The following is a 19,824-nucleotide window of genomic DNA, read 5'->3' as shown; positions in this document are numbered from 1 at the left end:
AGACCCCAGATGCCACTCACCAAGGTGGGATGAAGAACATTTTCTTAACAAACGTTGTTATGCCAATTGACCTAGCTATTCCCTGAAACCATGGTTTGCAGACCCCAGCCCCAGCTACTCTGTCCCTCAAAGTGTTTGGTTGTGTTCTGGAAACTTCCTAGCTTTTGCTTTAGTCCAATTGTGCTGACTTCCCATGTATTGTGGGTTGTCCTTCCCTTCACCTAAGGTGATTCTTGTCTACTATCTAGTTAGTGAATTCTCGTCTCCCTCCCTCCCCACCCTCATAGCCATCAAAGAATGTTTTCTTCTGTGTGTAAATCTTTTCTCGAATTCTTATAATAGTGGTCTCATACACTATTTGTCCTTTTGCAACTGATCAACTTCATTTAGCGTAATGCCCTCCAGATTCATCCATGTTATGATACGTTTCGTGGATTCATCATTGTTCTTTATCTTGCATACTATTCCATTGTGTGTATGTACCATAATTGCTTATCCATTAGTCTGTTGATGGGCACCTAGGTTGTTTACATCTTTTTGCTATTGTGAACGGTGCTGCAGTGAACATGGGCGTGGATATACCTATTCGTGTGATGGCTCTTATTTCTCTAGGATATATTCCAAGAAGTAGGTTTGCTGAATTGTACGGAACTTCTATTTCTAGTTTTTTAAGGAAGCACCAAATCAATTTCCAAAGCGGTTGTACCATTTTGCATTCCCACCAGCAGTGCTTAAGTGTTCCAGTCTCTCCACAACCTCTCCAACATTTATTATTTTGTGTTTTTTGGATTAGTGCCAGCCTTGTTGGGGTGAGAAGGCATCTCATTATAGTTTTGATTTGCATTTCTTTAATGGCTAATGATCACAAGCATTTCCTCACGTATCTGTTAGCTGCATGAATGTCTTCTTTGGTGAAGTGTCTGTTCATATCCTTTGCCCATTTTTAATTGGGTTATTTGTCTTTTTGTTGTTGGGGGTGTTGCAGTATTTTGTAGATGTTCGAGATTAGACCCTTATTGGATATGTCATAGCTGAAAATTTTTTTCCCAGTCTGTGGGTTGTCTTTTTACTTGTTTGGTGAAGTCTTTGGATGAGCACAAGTGTTTGACTTTTAAGAGCTTCCAGTTATCTAGTTTCTCTTCTTGGTGTTTGTGCATTGTTAGTTATGCTTTATGTTCTGTTTATGCCATGTATCAGGGCTCCTAGCATTGCCCCTATTTTTTTTTCAAAGATCTTTATTGTTTTACATTTTATATTTAGGTCTTTGATTCATTTTGAGTTAGTTTTTGTACCTGGTGTGAGGTACGGGTCTTGTTTCATTTTTTTGCAGATGGATATCCAGTTACACCAGCACCATTTGTTAAAGAGACTGTCTTTTCCCCATTGAATGGACTTTGGGCCTTTGTCAAATATCAGCTGCTCGTATTTATGTGGATGAATTTATGTCTGGATTCTCACTTCTGTTCCGTTGGTCTATGTATCTGTTGTTGTACCAGTACCAGGCTGTTTTGACTATCGGGATGGTATAATAGGTTCTAAAATCAGGTAGTGTGAGGCCTCATAGTTTGTTCTTCTTTTTCAGTAATGCTTTACTTGTCCAGGGCCTCTTCCCTTTCCATATGAAGTCAGTGATTTGCTTCTATGTGTCATTAAAAAATGTTGTTGGATTTTGGATTGGGATTGTATTGTATCTATAAATTGGTTTGGGTAGAATTGACATTTTCACAATGTTGAGTCTTCCTATCCAGGAGCATGGTATGTTTTTCCTCTTACGCAGGTCTGTTTTGGTTTCTTGCAGTAGTGTCTTGCAGTTTTCTTTGTATAGGTCTTTTATGTCTCTGGTTAGGTTTATTCCTAAGTATTTTATCTTCTTGGGGGCTATCATATATGGTATTGATTTGGTGATTTCCTTTTTGAAGTTCTCTTTGTTGGTGTGATCACTGTATAGTAATACCCGTTGTTGTCAAGTTGATTCAGACTCATAGCAACCCTACAGGACAGAGTAGAGCTGCCCCATAGGGTTTCCAAGGAGTGGCTGGTAGATTTGAACTGCCAACCTTTTGGTTAGCAGGCAAGCTCTTAACCGCTGTGCTACCAGGGCTGTAACAATGAGCTCAAGCATAACAATGATTGTAAGGATGGCGCAGGACTAAGCAGTGTTTCGGTCTGTTGTACACAGGGTCGCTATGAGTCAGAACCGACTTGGTGGCACCTAACAACAACTTGGTTGGTGTAGAGAAATCCAACTGATTTTTGTATGTTTATCTTGTATCCTGATACTTTGTTGAGATCTTCTAATTAGTTCCAGTAGTTTTCTTGTAGATTCTTTGAGGTTTTCTGTTTATAAGATCATATCTTCTGCGGATGGGGATAATTTTACTTCTCCTTACCAATTTGGGTACTTTATTCCTTTTTCTTGCCTTATTGCTCTGGCTAGCACCTCCAGCACAATGTTGAATAAGGGTGGTGATAAAGAGCATCCTTGTCTGGTTCCCATTCTCAAGGGGAATGCTTTCAGACTCTCTTTGTTTAGGATGATGTCAGCTGTTGGCTTTGTGTAAATGCCCTTTATTGTGCCAAGGAGTTTCCCTTCCTTTCCTATTTTGCTGAGGTTTTTTATCGTGAATGGGTTTCTGACTTTGTCAAAGGCCTTTTCTGCATTAATTGATAAGATAATGTGGTTCTTTTATTTATGTGATGGATTACATTGATTGTTTTTCTAATGTTGAACCATCCCAGCATGATGGTATGAATCCCACTTGGTCATGTGGAATTGTTTTTTTGATACATTGTGGAATTCTACTGGCTAGAATTTTGTTGAGGATTTTTGCATCTACGTTCATGAGGGATACTTGTCTGGATTTTTTTTTTTGTGTGTGTGATGTCTTTACCTGGTTTTGGTTTCAGGGTATGCTGGCTTCATAGACGGAGTTTGGGAGTATTCCATCTTTTTTCTATGCTTGAAATACCTTTAGCAGTTGTCTTAGGCTGGGTTCTGTAACCAGTAAAGCTTATATATATATATATATTTATATTTATATCAAGGGAATGGCTGGAACCTCCCAAGTCCGTGGATCAGGATAGAGGCTTCTCTCTATTCACATAGGTGCAGTGGCTGGCAAACCCAAGATTGGCAGATTAGCTGGGCAGGTCTCCAGCTCTCAGGCTGTGAAGATGGATGAATCCCAAGATTTGCAGTTAAGCTGATAGCTCAAGTCCCAAGAACTGAAGGTCAGACGAACAGGAGGCAGCCACAGGATCCAGAGTGAGCAAAAATCTATAACATCTGCTTCTGTTGGGATGCAGACCACACCCCCAAGGAAACTCCCTTTTAACTGATTGGGTACTCACAGGAGAAAGTATAATTGGCTGCTGCTGGGTGGAGTGTTCTGTGTATGTCTATGTGGCATTTAGATCTTCCAAGTCTTTATTGAGCTTTTTTCTAAATGTTCTGTAAACCATTTTCTTTTTTTAAAGTTCCTCTCATTTATTTCCATAGATCCATTAAATCTTCTAATATCCTTTACACAAGAGAAATTCACCACAGGCTAAATTATTTCATGTTATCTTCATTTTGAAATACTCTTCTGCCTTCAAAGAGCAAAGTCGGCAGAGAGGACATTGTTCTTGTGGAGACTGTACTCTGGGTCACACGTCACAAAGTATCTCAAAGGCCACCTGAGGCACGCCTTTCAAATCACCAGTGAGGAAATAGGCTCAGGGGGTCTTTGGTCTTACCTAAGACCACACATGAGGCACAAGTCAGACCCAGGGCTAGAATCCACGGGACTGGATGTCTGAGGGTCTGTACCCTGTGTAATGAGGGGACTGTGGTGCCACCGCGACACTGTTCTGTGGGCAGTCCTCCTGACTCCACCCTGCACCCCACCCCCCCCTGCACAGGACAGGCCTCTGGCCCTGCTGAAGAAAAGATCTTGCTCACTTGCCCTCTGTGACTGCCACTCTCGTGTCACTGGTCCTGGTTTGGGGGTGGGTCAATATGAGGGTTATCTAGCTGGCTGGAGGGAGACTCCTGGGGCTGTACCTTATATGCAGTCTTATTGCTGGGTCTGATTCCTGGACTTAGAGTCACACAATGGGCTGAAATGCTAACTGTTGAATTTCCAGTTGTTCCTTACACTCCTTTGCCAGAGGACTGACAAAGGGCAGGGTCCTTAACAGTCCATGAAAAGAAAACACTGAGCCCACATTTCCTGTTCTCTGTCCCTGGTAGTGGGTGGTCAGTCCCGTCCACTGCTACTTTGTTCCTGTAAAGGAGAACCCATCATGGAGCATCAGACCTCCCAGGAGCTTTTCTGATAGACCAGGAGTCCTTTTCCTTGTATAGGTGCTGATTTTAATCTCTCTGGTTGTAGTGCAGTCCCATTTTGGCCTGAGCCTCACCGATTCCTAGGGAACTCGGCACCGAGGAGCAAAGGCCGAGCAAGGCCCTAAGGAAAGGGAGGCGAGGAGCATTACTTCTCTTGTGTTTCTGCCTTGTCTCCCCAAGTGCGCCACGGTCTCCCCCAGGACCCAGCTGGGGTCTGAACGCGGGCAGAGGAAGCCACTGAGGGGTCCAGCTGCCTTCGGTTTCTGTGCGTCCAAGCCTGGCCTACCGGAATCTTCCAAGCTGGTAGCAGCAATGGAATTTACTCCCTTTCGCCGTCTAGGCCCGGCGCCCAGAACGGGAAAGGGAGGGGTCCGGGCGTCTGCAGGCAGGCGGTGGGAAGGGCTAAGGCGGAGATGGGGGTGCGGAAATGCACCGACTCAGCGCGTTGGAGGCGGGGCCTAGCGTCACGGAACTCCGCCCGGGACAGCTTGGTAAAGTCCGACCTCAGCTCCCCTGACGTGGACCAGCTGAGACCACCGCGAACACGTGCACCATGGCCGTGACCCTGGGTTACTGGGATATCCGCGGGGTAAGCAAAGGGTCCGCTTGCTGGGGTGGGACGGGGGCCTGGTGGCGAGGAAGTGCTGAGCAGGTCGGGGACCAATTCTAGTAGATTCCTCTCAGGGGCTTTGCTGGACTTGAGCCCCATTCTGCAGCCTGTCCTCCTCCACGCTGAGTACTTTGGGGCTGAATGAGATAGAGGACGGGGGAGTAATGAGAGACAACGGGTGCGACTTCTGTGGGGTTTTCTCGGCTGTGTGAGGAGAGGGGAGGGTGGTGCCTGCTTACATGGAAGAGATGAAGTCAGGCAGGCAGGATCCCGCCATCTCTGACCCCTTCCCCCTGCTGTCTCTCCCAGCTGGCCCATGCAATCCGCCTGCTTCTGGAATACACCGACTCAAACTATGAGGAGAAGAAGTACACGATGGGGGACGGTAATGACACCCTTGTGTTGGCCCCTCTGCCAACTAATGCTGATTTGGTAACAAGCAGCCCATGCCCTGGCCACCTGTTGCCCACCTCTGCAGGGCCTGCACCAGCTGGATCTGCTCCCACCCCTTATCAATAATCGGAATCCAATTTCCCCCGAGGGCCTGCCTAAGCCTTTTGTAAGCCTTGGTCCTGGGAGTGTGAGACTTAGTGGTTCTGTCAGCTGCCAGATCCACCAGCCTCAGGGGTTCTTGCAGTGACGCTGGGGACGGAATGTTGGACTACAAGGAGGTTTGTTTTCATTTCATCGTTCCCACCATAGCTCCGGACTATGACAGAAGCCAGTGGCTGAATGAGAAATTCAAGCTTGGCCTGGACTTTCCCAATGTAGGTACGGGAGTTGTGGGGGGGGTGGGGGGGGGGAATTAAAAGGTGTCTCTTCCTCCATCTCCTTCCCCCAGCCTGGAGTTTTACTACCAGGTGCCTTCTGCTCCACCCCTCTCATTCCTGGTTCTCTTCACTGCCTCTCCGTGGTGTTCCCTGTTCCAGATCATGCATGCGCTGTACATACATTTCTTCGGTGTCTACCATGGCCCAGGCCCTCAGCGTGCCAGGTCCCAGTCTGCCCTTTCATAGGGGATGGGGGTGTTGGGGAGTCTGGCGGCACAACAAACCTGCCTGGTTGCCATTGCAGCTGCCCTACTTAATTGATGGGGCTCACAAGATCACCCAGAGTAACGCTATCCTGCGCTACATTGCCCGCAAGCACGACCTGTGTGAGTGGGGCTGGGGGTAGGTGTGGGGGCACAGGAGGCCAGGCGGCCATTCCCAGGGCTTGGCTGCATGGGATGCTGAGGGTGAGTGTCCGATGTGTGGGCTGCAGGTGGGGAGACAGAAGAGGAGAAGATCCGCGTGGACATCCTGGAGAACCAGGTTATGGACACCAGCATGGACCTGGCCAGGGTGTGCTACAGCCCTGATTTTGTGAGTTTCCAGTGGGCTGTGCCAGGGCAGGGTTTGAAGTGGGAGTTTGGACTCTTGCATTCCCATCTACAGTGCTCCTGTTTGCCCTTTGAACGCCTTAGAGCTACGATTCCTTGAAGACGTCCCCTGTACTGCTACCAGAGTGACCTTCATAACCCTGAAAAACCCGTTGCCGTCGAGTCGATTCCGACTCGTAGCGACCCTATAGGACAGAGTATAATTGCCCCATACGGCCCAAATAACCCTAAATCTCCTCAAATGAAAACTCTGAATCAATCCCCTCTAATTGTAGGATAAAGCCTAGACTCCCCAGTGTGGAAATTAAGTTCCTAAACAATGTGTTTAACTAGTTTTCCCAGTGTCTTTCCCTTGCTACTGACAGGATTCTCATGTACCTTGATTGTTAGCCACACAGCATCACCACAGAGTCTGTTTCTGCGGGAATGCTCTCTCCCCTCCCTCCTCCTTTTCAGCATCTTGAACTCTCCTTATCTTTCAGGAAACTACTCAAATACCCTGTCAAGTCTTGTGCCACCCTGCAAGCTAGAACTTCCCATTTTTTTCCTTGAGCTCTTATACTTCTTGTTCCTTTACATATGAGTCTTGCACTTGGCCAGAGGCTCACAGCACTCCTGGGTCTGACTGAAAGGTGGGTTGATGGGGCTCAGTGGTGATAGAGTCAAGTCAGAGTTGTTTTCCTCTGGGCCTTCTCATGCCGCTGACAAATGGAAGTGATACCTAGTAGGGGGTCTAATAAATACTGGTTGATTAAATGGAAGCCTGGGCACTGGCCCAGGGGCAGTCCAGGGAGAATGGCGGCTCACCTGTGAACAGCTAGGTGCTGGCAGCAGTTGGGGAACTGCCCCTGTGCCCTGGGAGCAGGGTTCGAGGGTGGTAACAGCTGTTTTCTGCCCCAGGAGAAGCTGAAGCCGCAGTACTTGGAGGGGCTCCCTGACAAGATGAGGCTCTTCTCAGAGTTCCTGGGGAAGCGGCCGTGGTTTGCAGGGGACAAGGTAAAGGGGGAAGGAGATGGGGACACAGGTTGTCTTTCCTCCCAGATGATGGAGCTTCCCATTCACTCATCCTTGGTTTTCACAGATCACCTTTGTGGATTTCCTTGCTTATGACATCCTTGACCTGAACCGTATCTTTGAGCCTAAGTGCCTGGACGCGTTCCCAAACCTGAAGGACTTCATTGCCCGCTTTGAGGTGATGCTGGAACCTCTTTGATATTTCTCCCATCTCCATGACACTTTCCTAGTTGGGGGGCTAAAATTAACAATAACTAGCAATTATGGAGCACTTGCTTTATGCCAGGACCTGTGCTAAGCATTTTACATATATAGTGCCAGATTTAATTTTCACAACATTACTACCAGGTAGATAGAATTATCACCACTATGTTATCGATGAGAAAACTTAGCTGAAGGGGATAAGGAATTTGTTCAAGATCACAGAACCAGTACAGGTTGTGCCAAGCCTCCTGTCAACTTCTATGAGCAGTAGTCAATGGCTGTCTTTCTCCTGTGCTGAAAGGGAAAGCTCGAGCCCTTTTTCTGCCCGAGCTTCACAGCCTAACAAAGTATGGATGAGGCAGAACTTGAGGAGTGTGTATGTAGCTGGTAGTAGTAGGACTGAGACAAGGAAGGATTGGTGGTAAATTCCATAGACACAGACAATATTTACACTTGACCTCCAGAACGCTTTGTACCAGTCTAGTCCACCTGTGGGCATGTTCTGAAGCTCCCAGGTCTGTAGAGGTGCTGGGGCTTGAGTATTTATTTGGGTGCCCCTGTGAAGGACTTTATCTTCTTCTATGATGGGAGAGTGTCCTTCCGTCCATTCTTCTACCCGTTCTTCTTCCCCATTGTCTAAGGTTTTTCATCTCTGAGATAAGTCAGTACATTTATTTTAACTCATGTTCACTGATGATCTCCTGTGGATGAGGCACTGGGTCAGGCACAGTGGGGCCTGCAAAGTTGGCCCTGCCCTGGAGCCCACCCTCTGAGCTCAGTGTGGTTGGATAACCAAGGCTACAGGAGGTGTGTGGGTGTGTGGTGCCTACTCGGTCCTAGAGGAACACAGCCTGGACCCCACCTCACAGCCAGATATCCATCACATGTGATCAGCTGGTTTGAGAGCAACCCAATATACTTGATTACAGATTTGATAATTTGAGGCAGTTGTCCAACATGGTTTTCAGCGTAGAGTTCTTTTTTCTTTACCCCTTCCCATCAGAGATCTGCTTTCTTGGCTAGTTCTCATCAGCTTCTGGTTCTGGTCCAAGCTGAGCACCTTGGGAATGCCTGTGAATGTCGGCTGTGGACAGTGGCCTGCGATTTGCCAGAGCTTGGTCCCATTGGGTTTAGGAAGCTCCAGATGTCTTTGAATCCTCTGAGAATTGTCTACCCTGTTATGATAGCCCCGAACACACACCTGAGTGTCATTTGGCCTGGTCTCCTTATTTTTTTTTTTTCCTTAGCTAGAGGTGAGGTAGGTTGGAGTACAGTGAGACTGTTACCAAGCTGAGAAGCCTGGAGTCTCTCCTGCAAGTGGAATAATTACAGCTTGACCCTGAATGGCATTGGTAGCCCAGCTCCCCCTGTCTACCTGCCCCCAGATTTGCTGAGTCATTCTGTGCAAGCTTGACCTCCCTTGCAGGCTGCACAGGCATGTTCTGAGCCCCTTTTTCCTGCTCAGGCCCCATTCTGTGAGCAAACCCTGGGGAGGCGTGCTGGGATTCATAAACCTCCCTCTGCAAAAGGAGAATTTTGTTCCACTGGAAATGAGATGTCCTCCTGTGGGGTAGGGGAAGTGGTGCAGCAGAAGGAGCCCAAGAGTGGGGAGAGAACTAGCCAGGCTGAATTCCAGCCCTGTCCTACAACCTGCTGGGTGAGCAGGAGGAAGGGTAGTTCGGAGGATTTTCTAATCCTATATTGTAATCTCTGGTGGATATAAAGCACCTAGCACAGTGTAGGCTCTCCAGAGATGGGAACTCTTATTCAGATAAGGGATGAAAGGAAATTGGAAGATTTAACTTACTGGGCCACGGCCATAGGAAGATAGGCTTACGTCCCAGTACTCACCCCAGATGGAAGGACTTTTACAGGGTCCCATGAGTTGGAGGAAACCCTGGTTAAGAGTTCAGCTGCGAACCAAAAGGTCGGCAGTTGGAATCTACCAGACTCTCCTTGGAAATCCTATGGGGTAGCTCTATTCTGATCTCTAATCTTATAGGATTGCTGTGAATCAGAATCAGCTCCACAGAAACAGGTTTTTTTTTTTTTTTTTTGGTTTTCATGAGGTGGCTGTGCATGTAGTAGAGTGTGTTAGAGCCACCAGTGGGGCAGCAGACCCTGATCTTGGGCCTTCTTTTTCTCACCCTCAGGGCCTGAAGAGGATCTCTGCCTACATGAAGTCTAGCCACTTCCTCCCAAGTCCTATCTATACAAAACCAGCCCTGTGGGGCAATAAGTAGGGTCTGTAAACCCAGAAGATGTGAGGAGGAGTCAGCCCTGTTCCTGCTGCCCCAGGCTGGGAGAACACCTGCCTGTCCTCACCCCCCAGCACCATCCCTCTCCTCCCTTTTCCTCCTTTCATTCCATTCTCCTCCCCCAAGGACTTATTTCTCCACCGCAACCTCATTCCATCTAGGCCCTCTAAAGATCTCAGTTTCCTACTTCCCTTCAGCCAATCCCTGTCCTGGCCTCTCTTGGCCCTGCAGTGAAGCCAGCCACACTGCCTTTCCCTCAGTATAGCCTTTGCTCAGAGGAGCTGCCTGGACCTCAGCCTGTAGGGCTCAGCCCGGAGCTCCCTGTTCTGCCCTGAGAGACCAGTATGGCTGGTGTGTGGACCCTGCTCCCGTGGTCCCTGCCCAAGCTCTGTCTGATCCCTAGGTAATAGCTGAGCCACACCTACTATGTCTTGTCTTCCTGGCTACCTGGATTCAGGACTAGCTCTGCTAGTGGTGATGGTGGTGTTTGGAGGAGGGGGTGTCTTCCCTTTGTCCTCTGGCATCCAAGATAGGGGCTGGGTGGATGGCGATGTGTGCGTTTGGGGAGGGTTATAAAGGTTCTTGCTCATTTCTGTCCCTTCTCCATGTCCCTCTGTCCCTCACTATGGGGATGTCTTCCAAAGAGAGGCCCCTTCTGAGCCTGACACCCTCATTAATTCAGCTTTCATTGAGTCTATGAGGAGCTATGTGTGTGGTTGTGAGGGTGCTGGGGCAATGGAGAAGGGACCGAGCTGTCCATAGGCTGTGGGGCCCTGGGGGACTACCTCCTGTCACCGTCTCCTGGAGGCTTTTACCGATCCAGATGCCCCTCGTTTCTGTTCTCAAAATAAATCTCAACAGCACGTATCCCACTGTAGTGTAACTGTTGTTTTTCCTGTTTTTCTGCTCAACTAGAACATAAATTCATGGAAGAGAGAATCCATGTTTTATTTGACTTTTTATATCTCATCTGTGACAGTGCCTGGCACAAAGTAAATATTCAATGAAAGTTGGAAATTTGAAAGAATTATCTCCAGGTAAGGGCCTGGAGAACTCTCCAGTCATGACTGGGATATAAAGGTCTGAAGACAGCCATCTGTGGCATCAAGAAATACAGTAAAGTTCACAAGATTTTAAATCAACATGTCTGGGGGAAGGAGTCACTAGCTCTTTCTAGCTTAAATGGTTATAGGCTCTATCAAGCTGCTGGTTGGAAAGCTTGACCTGAGATGGCAGGCCCTGTTTGTGGGGTCAAAGTGTAGCTTTTCTGGGTGGTCAGAAGGTGGTGTGGCCGTTTCTATCAGGTCGTCCACAGTGGAACAGGACTCATTGGGGAACCATGTGGCTGAGCAGGTTCCTTATAACATGGCCAGATTGTGGAGTGGAGCCTGGTTAAGGGCAGCCTTCAGACATGGCCCATAGCATAGAGATGATTTTGGAGAAGAGTCTTGTTGGGCTTTGTCCAGGTGGTCAGTGCCTGCGGTGTACTTCCTGAGGTTATTAAAAAGGGAGCAAGAGGAGTAATGTTAAATGTAGTGAAGAAGTCAATGATTGATTAAAAACATAAAACTAGTAAGATAAAAGTTCAGTAATGGTGGAAGATTTATGAACCTGGTAAGATACACATTAGTTAAACTAAAAGTTTATTAAACTTTAAAATTTATAAACTTAAAGACAGATAGGATAGAAATACAAGTGAATGAAGTAATAGAAGTTAGGGCTGAAACTACAATAAAAGTAGCTAGAATAAAAATATTTAGTTAGATTAACGTATATATCTAGAGTAGTATACAGCAAATGTTTTCACTAAGAGGTCAAATAGTAAAGGTTTTAGGCTGTATAGGCCACACTGGCTCTGCCAATCACTCAATCCAGTCTAGGGTAAAAGCTGCCATAGACAGTCCTTAAAGGAATGGCTGGGTTGCGTTCCAACAGAACTTTATTTACATAAACTAGTGACTGTAGTTGGTGGACTCCTGACCTAGAAGCTCCAACTGAAAGGGCATAACTATATAAAAGCTAGAATATTAGATATGAAATTAAAAAGGTGATTAATTATCAAAGGAAAAAGAACAAAATAACTCAATGCTTAAAAAAGGTGGAAGATCTAAGAAACAAAGACAGTTTCAAATGAAAACATTTTCTAAACATTGTGGTCAAAATTATAATGTAAAAGATGAAAACATACATTTCACAGTCTGGGGTAGAAGTAGCACACCTATGTGCTTCACACAGAGGCAACCAAAAAAGATGAGTGTATTGTGGCCAGTGTCTAGCAGAGGTCCCGAGACCTGGGGCTCCTTGGGGCTCCTCCAGTGCTCACACCCCATCAGTGAGTCTCTCCTTCTGGATAGGGAGAAGGGGACTCACTTTCTGAGAGCAAGGTTGCTTCATGGTGTCTCCTACACTGATCTCTTGTCACTCATCATTGATGATAAGTTTTCATCAGGCCCCCACTAAAGTATGGTCCTGTCCAAAATGTCTAATGGCCACCTGCGTGTCAGCCATTCTTGCAGTTTTCTTCCCATTGGAAACAATTTTAGAAGGAAGCAGATAGGGTCTAGGCCACAGTTCAAAAAGAGTATCTGTGAATACAAGTGGAAACATTTCACCGTAGAAGATAAAATACAGACCTATCTAACAAATCTAATTTTCTAAATCTAAAACAACAGTCTCTTTATCTGGTTTGTTCTAGTCCCAGCCCTCTGAACCCTTGAAAACTGCCCCTTCTATTAACCTCAAGCTGGCTTTGTCTCCACCTCTGGTCACACAGCAGCACCTTTTCATTTAAAATTCAAATATACTCACATCCGTTTAACCTCTTCTTGTGGATTAAGTTGTTTGCCCCTAAGTTTGCTTTCTTTTCTTAATATTAGTTTCTGTTACACAAATGAGTTGGAATCGACTCGACAGCAATTTTTTTTTTTAACGCAGATAGTGCATGAATACATGTTGGGTGCTGTTGAGTTGACTGTGACTTACAGACACCCCATGTGATAGATTAAAACTGTCCCATAGGGTTTTCTAGGGTCGTTTTGAATCAAAATCCACTCAACGGCAATGGGTTTTTTTTTTTTTTTTTGTCTTTATGGGAGTAGATTGCCAGGTCTTTCTCCTGCAGAGCCAGTGGGTGGGTTCGAACCATCAACCTTTCGGTTAGCAGCCAAGTGCTTAACTGTTGGGCCACCACAGCTCCTTGCCTCAATAAAAAAGAAAACATGAATGCATTCACCTTAATAAAAAGAAAAAAACCTGGCCTTATCTGTAAAGTCCCCTTTTACTTCTACCCTGAAGCCTGACCTTTTTCCCATTTGCCTGTAGGAGACCTTGTCGTCAGTTTGTGTGTCCTTCAGACCTTCTTCTATTCATTTACATACACGTGTATCTGTGGAAAGTAGACTGATGTTTCAGTTGCTCTAATCAAAACGTGAACGATATCATACCGTATGTACTAATCTGCCACTTAATTTTAAAAACTCAACTATGAACACCTCAGTATATGCCTCCTTTGGTGTATGGTTGAGATTTTATAGGTTGGAATTGTCATGTCATAGGATGTTTAAATTTTAAATGATATTGACAAATTGTCCTCCATTGGAGCTATACCAGTTTACAAGCTCACCAGTAGGAAATGCTTAGCACTTTCTCAAGCTTTGCCAACACTTTATCAATTGATTAATATTTGTCATCTGATGAACTATGGAATCACACTGGTGTAATCTGCAGTTCCTTGGATTACAGTTAAACATTTTTTTCCTTTTTTTTTTGGTCACACCTATTTTGAGTTCTCTAACTTGTTCATAGATTTTGTTCATTTTTCTTCTGAGTTTTAATGACTGATAAGAGTTCTTTAGGTAATCTTTGGTTCCTTTGTCTCTTCGTCACCTGTCTCAATTTTGCATATTTGTTCCTTATCATAGAAAACTTTTCAATTTTGATACTGTTCAATTGGTAACTCTTCGTGGATTTTTCTTTGCTATCTTATTAGAGGAACTGTCCCCACCTTATGATCACAATCATAGTTTCATTAATATTTCTATAGCTTGGTATTTAATACTGTGTTTAAATTCCAGATGAATTAGTTTTCATGGATGGTGTGAGGTAGGGCTCTGTTATTTTTAATTGTTAAGAATTATCCTAGCTCTACTTTTGGCTAGCCCACTCTTTGGAAATACCACCTTTGTCATACTAAATTTTCATATATACATGGGTCAGTTTCTCAACTCCAGTTCATCAGTACCTTCAGTATACAGAGTTTTACTTGATATCTTCTTGTATTTTCTACAGGGCCTCCAGTCCCATTTGACATACCTTCTCTCTGCAACTGTTCAATCTCGTCTTTATTTCAAGTACCCACCCTTCAGGCTTGGGCATGAATCGCTGTAGCCATGAACATACCTGGGGAGCAGGGGGTATGAATGGTGGAAAGATTGCATTCACATCTTCATAACCCTCCACATATCCTTACTCTCCTTTGGCCTCTACTGCTAAGAGAAATCCAGCTAGACAGCAATGATCTAAGTACTATTTATTGTAAAAGAGCAGAGAAGACAGAGGACAAGGCCTCCTTAGGGACAGGATGGAACAAGACAAGCAGTGTGACTCTGCCTCCAGCTCAGCATATCTTCTTGTTGCCCCACTGGACCGTCTTGTTGATGGGAATCTTGAAGAAGCAGTCAGACTGCATGTACACAGGTATTTTCTCCAAAGCCTGAAGGGAAAGCATACCAAACGCCATAAAGACCCGAACCGAGTTCAAAAGAATCAGACCAAAACTACAACATTCACATGCTGCCTGCCTCCACCTACCCCCATTTCTGGTAGACAGAGCCTTTGGGGTGAAAGGAGTCAGGCCTTTACCAAGACTTAGAGGCTTAGAGGTGACCCACTCTTGGTCTCTTTAGGCAAAAGCTGGTGTTGGGCAACAGTCTACCACCCTGGGGTTCCTCAGGGCCCAGGGGAGCTTGTGAGTTTTTCTGTAAGAGAAAGGTGCAGGGAGCCTCACATGAAAGCGTTCAGATTTGGGAACTCATCCAGGCACTTGGGCTCAAACATGCAGTTCTGATCTAAGACATCATAGGTAAGAGTCCACAAAGGTGAGCTAGAAGAAGGACAACAAGATGATGAGGTCTGGAGAGTTCATAAACAGTTGCAGAGATAGAGAGATGTCCTCTCCTTTCCCTTCTTCCTACCTTCTCCCCTGCAAATCAGGACAATCTCCCAGGAATAAGGAGAATTGTTTCAGTTGTCCAGGTAGCTGTTCCAAGTTCTCAGGATTCAACTTTCCTGGGAGACAGTGAAGAAGAACTAAAGAGACAGGGAAAGAAAGGGAAATGAGAAGTAATAGAAGAGCTGTCATCATCTTCATTGCTAATTGGGGCAGAGGCCAGTCAGCGATGGACCATTAGCAGCTCCTTCTCAGAGTGGCTTCCTCTGACTGCCTTCAGGTGGGGGTGGCAGGATGGAACACAAGGGTTTAAAAAGGGGGAGGGGCCAACACTAGAGTTACAACACTAAACAAACCCAAAATCAAGAGTTCTGTTTCCTATTCTCACTGATGGACTGGGTTGGGAGCAGCAGCAGAGTGAAGAGTACCTCACCCTTCTTTCCCTAAGTGTTACTTTTCCTGATTTCCATTCACTTCATTGTGTAGTCCAGGTATTTGGAATGTTTTGGAAACAACCAAAAACCAAACCCCTTGCTGTTGAATCAATTCCAACTCTTAGTGACCCTTAGGATAGAGTAGAAGTTCCCCATAGGGTTTCCAAGAGGTCGGCAATTCGAATCCACCAGCCACTCCCTGGAAACCCTATGGGGCAGTTCTACTCTGTCCTACGTGGTCGCTAGGAGTTGGAATCGACTCCATGGCAACAGGTTTAGTTTTGGTTGGTTTTAGTCTTTACAGAAGCTGTCCCACAGAGCGACTGGTGGGTTGAAACCGCTGACCTTTCTGTTAGCATCTGAGTGCTTTAACCACTTTGCCACCAGGGCTCCTCTTTGGAAAAAAACATGCTTCTAATCTCACAAGAAATTCTAGAAATTGGGACAATAAAATAAAAACATCAAATTTTTTTTTTCTTTTTTTAGCTGCTTTGCTGTTACTTCAGGAAACAGCTGTGATAAAGTAGAACATCATTCAATGTGCAAAGACCCAGAATCCCGCAGTAATGCTTTGGCGGAGTATGAGTCTGAATACGGCTTGGATGTTAAAGAAGCTGCATTAACCTACATAATTGCTCCTGTAATCACACAGAAAGGAGAGGCCTTAGAGGACTTCAAAGGGCCTGTGAGTCAGAATCGACTGTACACACACAACAACAACGTTACCTTGGAGCCCTGGTAGCGTAGTGGTTAAAAGCCCGGCTGCTAATCAAAAGGTTGGCAGTTTGAATTTACCAGCCTCTCCTTGGAAACTCTATGAGGCAGTTCTGTTCCATCCTATTGGGTTGCCATGAGTCTGATTCAACAGCAATGGGCTTTTTTTGTTTCATTGTTAACTGTCAGAGACAAGCCCTGATTTAAAAAAGTAGAAAAATTCTGAAGTGGTAAATATTAGGATTCTTCCTGCATAAAGGTAATATTGGGTGCTCTCAGGATGGTTAATGCATAATGTCAAATAATTATAAATGGAATTTTACGAAAAATGCTTCGTGGTCATTATGGATTGAATCGTGTCCCCCCAAAATGTGTGTCAACTTGGCCAGACCATGATTCCCAGTATCATGTGATTGTCCACCATTTTGCCATCTGATGTGATTATCCTATGTGTTGTGAATCCTATCTCTATGTTGTTAATGAGGCAGGACTCAATCTACAAGGTTAGGTTGTGTTTTAAGTCAATCTCTTTTGGGATATAAAAAAGAGAAGCAAGCAAAGAGACAGTGGAACCTCAAACCACCAAGAAAATAGTGCCAGGAGAAAAGTATATCTTTTGGACCTGGGGTCCTTGTGCTGAGAAGCTCCTAGTCCAGGGGAAAATTGATGACAAGGTCCTTCCTCCAGAGCTGACAGAGAGAGAAAGCCTTCTCCTGGAACTGACGCCCTGAATTTGGTCTTCTAGCCTCTTAAAACTGTGAGAGAATAAATTTCTCTTTGTTAAAGTCATCCACTTGTGGTATTTCTATTATAGCTACACTAGATAACTAAGACAGGGCCCAACAGTTAAGCACTTGGCTGCTAACCGAAAAGTTGGCGGTTTGAACCCACCCAGTGGCTCCATAGGAGAAAGAGACCTGGCAATATGCCCCCATAAAGATTACAGTCTAGAAAACCCCGTAGAGCAGTTTTACTCTGTCACATGGGTTCACTATGCGTCAGAATCGACTCAACAGCACTCAACAACATGTATTCATGCACTATTTGTATAACAGAAACTAATGTTAAGAAAAGAAAGCAGATATACAGGGAAATTACTTAAATCCAGAAGAGTTTAATGGATGTGGGTATATCTGGATTTTAAGTGACTAGATGCTGCTGTGTGACCAGATGTGGAGACAGAGAACCAACCTGAGGTTAATAGAAGGGGCCATTTTCAAGGGTGTGGAGAGGTGGGACCAGAACAAACAAGACAAGGTTCATGTTGCTTTAGAGTCTTAAAGAAAAATTAGATTTAGTAGATTGATCAGTATTTTATCTTCTATGGTGAAGTGTTTATAGTTGTATTCACAGATAATCTTTTTGAACTCTGACCTAAACCGTATCTGCTCCCTTCCAAAATTGTTCAAATGGGAAGTTAAGAGGAAAAGTGGAGGAAATGTAGGTGGCCATTGGGCATTTGAGGGAGGGGGGCTAAAGGGGCCACACCACAAAGTGGAGTCCATCGATAAAAGCCAGATCTGATTAACTAGGGGTGTGACAACAATCACACGGAGAGCGGGTCCACCTTACTTGTGTGATAGAAACGTGCTTTGTAGGGTTTTTTTCTCTCTTTTCCTCCCCAAACTCATGGTAGAAACTCAACCAAGATGAGAAAGCATCCTAGGGAATGGCAGAGCCACAGATGGAACAAGCCTGAGTCCCTGAATAACTTCGTGGAGCAGAGCTGCCCCACCAACCTGGACTTTTCCCTGTGGATCTGTTATATGAAAGAAGAATCAACTTCTTTCTATAAGCTGTGGTGTTGGAATCTTCCATCTTAGTCTTTCTTTAACTAATACATTGTTAACGGGGAATACTTCACAAGAAATTTGTAATTAACAATGAATGACAACAGATCAATGCAGGAGACACCATGCAGGCAACCATGCTCCCAGAGAGTGAGTCCCAGTCTCCACATCCAGAAGGAGAGATTCACTGATGCGGTATGAGGACTGGAGGAGCCCCAAGAGGCCTGAGGTCCTGGGACCTCTGCTAGATCCTGGCCATAATATACCCATCTTTATTGGTTGCCTCTGTTTGAAGGACATAGATGCGCTTGCTACTTCTACCCCAGGTTTTGAAATGTATATTTTCACTTTATGCAGTATAATTTGACCACAATGTTTAGAAAATGTTTTCCTTTGCAACTGCTTTGTTTAGGAGATCTTCCATCATTTTTAAACGTTAAGTTATTTTGTTGTTTTTCCTTTAGTAATTAATCACCTTTAAAATTTCAAATCCAATATTTTATATTTAATATAGTTATGCCTTTTAAATTTGAGCTTCTAGGTTGGGAGTTGGCCAACTACATCTACTTGTTTATTAAAATGAAGTTTTATTGGTTCACAGACCAGCCATTAATTTTTCGATTATTAATGGCTACTTTCACGCTAGGACAGGGTTGAGTGGTTGGCAGAGACCATGTGGCCTGCAGAGCCTGAAGTAGATAGTAATATCTGGTCCTTTTGAGAAATCATTTGCTATTTACCTGTTAATCTGAATGAATATGTTTATTCTAACTACTTAATCTGTTATCATAGTTTCAGCCCCAACTTCTATTACTTTATTCACTTGTATTTTTATGCCTTCTGTCTTTAAGATCATAAATTTTAAAGTGTAAATAAGCTTTTAGTTTAACTAATTGGTATCTTATGAGGTTCATAAACATCTAGCCTTGCTGAACTTTTACCAGTTTTATGTTTTTTAATCAATCATTGACTTCTTCACTACTTTCAACATTACTCCTCTGGCTCCCTTTTTATGTAATAACTGCAGGAGGTACATTGCAGGCAGTGACCATCTGGACAAGCCCCAGTAAGACTCCTCTCCAAATCTTCTTTCTACTATGGGCCAAGTCTGAAGGCTATACCTCAACAAGGCCCCACTCCACAATCGGGCCATGTTATAGGGAATCTATTCAGCCACATTTCTCCAGTGAGTCCTGCTGCTTGTGGACGACTTCATGGAAACGCCCACACCACCTCCTGACCACCCAGATCTGCTATGCTTAGGTCCAGCAAACAGGGCCTGCCCATCTCAGGTCCAGCTTTCCAACTGGCAGCTAGAACCTATTACCACTTAAGCTAGAAAGAGCTAGTGGCTCCTTCCCCCAGACATGTTGATTTACAATCTTGTGAACTTTACTGCATATCACCAATGGCAGAGATAACTGTCTCTAGACGTTATATCTCAATCATGACTGTAGCATTCTCCAGGCCCTTACCTAGAGAAAACTCTTTCAAGTTTCTAACTTTTAATGAATATTTACTGTGTGCCAGGCACTGTGATAGACTTCAGATATAAAAAGTCAGTACGAGATGGATTCTGTCCTCCATGAATTTATGTTCTAGTTGCCAGGAAAAATAACACTTACAATACCGTGGGATATGTGCTGCTGAGATTTATTTTGGGAACAGAGAGGAGGGGCATCTGGATCAGTTAAAACCGCCAGGACAGGGTGACAGGAGGAAGTCCCCCAGGGCCCCACAAGCTGTGGACAGCTCAGTCCCTTCCCCATTGTCCTGGCGCCCTCACAACAACACACACAGGTCCTCATGGACTCAATGAAAGCTGAACTAATGAGGGCACCAGGCACAGGAGCGGTCTCCCTTTGGTAGAGATCCCCACGGTGGGGGACAGAGGGACATGGAGAAGGGACAGAAATGAGCAA

The 19,824-nt window shown here is 45.0% G+C and overlaps 1 protein-coding gene across 3 annotated transcripts; it reads left to right on the top strand.

The window, feature by feature from the left end:
• The first annotated feature begins 4,776 nt into the window (after window positions 1–4,776).
• LOC135230782 (glutathione S-transferase Mu 1) lies at window positions 4,777–18,855 on the top strand. Of its 3 annotated transcripts, none has more exons than XM_064282441.1 (8): window positions 4,778–4,919; window positions 5,250–5,325; window positions 5,643–5,707; window positions 6,015–6,096; window positions 6,204–6,304; window positions 7,222–7,317; window positions 7,403–7,513; window positions 15,885–18,855. In XM_064282441.1, exons 1-8 carry the CDS (start codon window positions 4,884–4,886, stop codon window positions 15,915–15,917), a joined length of 600 nt encoding a protein of 199 aa, XP_064138511.1. In that variant the 5' UTR covers window positions 4,778–4,883; the 3' UTR covers window positions 15,918–18,855. The 3 variants fall into 3 exon arrangements, with proteins under 3 accessions (XP_064138512.1, XP_064138511.1, XP_064138510.1); XM_064282440.1 differs by lacking the exon at window positions 15,885–18,855 and adding an exon at window positions 9,693–10,669; XM_064282442.1 differs by lacking the exons at window positions 6,015–6,096; window positions 15,885–18,855 and adding an exon at window positions 9,693–10,669 and having other exon boundaries at window positions 4,777–4,919; window positions 5,643–5,711.
• The last annotated feature ends 969 nt before the right edge of the window (window positions 18,856–19,824 follow it).

Source organism: Loxodonta africana, chromosome 3 (assembly GCF_030014295.1).
Source record: "Loxodonta africana isolate mLoxAfr1 chromosome 3, mLoxAfr1.hap2, whole genome shotgun sequence".
NCBI classification, from domain to species: Eukaryota; Metazoa; Chordata; class Mammalia; order Proboscidea; family Elephantidae; genus Loxodonta; species Loxodonta africana.
Note: the sequence above shows the minus strand (reverse complement) of the source record. Positions and strands in the feature narration are given on the sequence as shown.

Excerpts from the sequence above, each read along its gene's own strand:
- LOC135230782 (XM_064282440.1), top strand. The coding sequence starts at position 4,884 with ATGGCCGTGACCCTGGGTTACTGGGATATCCGCGGG. Across the intron at positions 5,326-5,642 it reads GAAGTACACGATGGGGGACG|CTCCGGACTATGACAGAAGC; the intron begins GTAATGACACCC and ends TTCCCACCATAG. Across the intron at positions 5,708-6,014 it reads TTGGCCTGGACTTTCCCAAT|CTGCCCTACTTAATTGATGG; the intron begins GTAGGTACGGGA and ends TTGCCATTGCAG.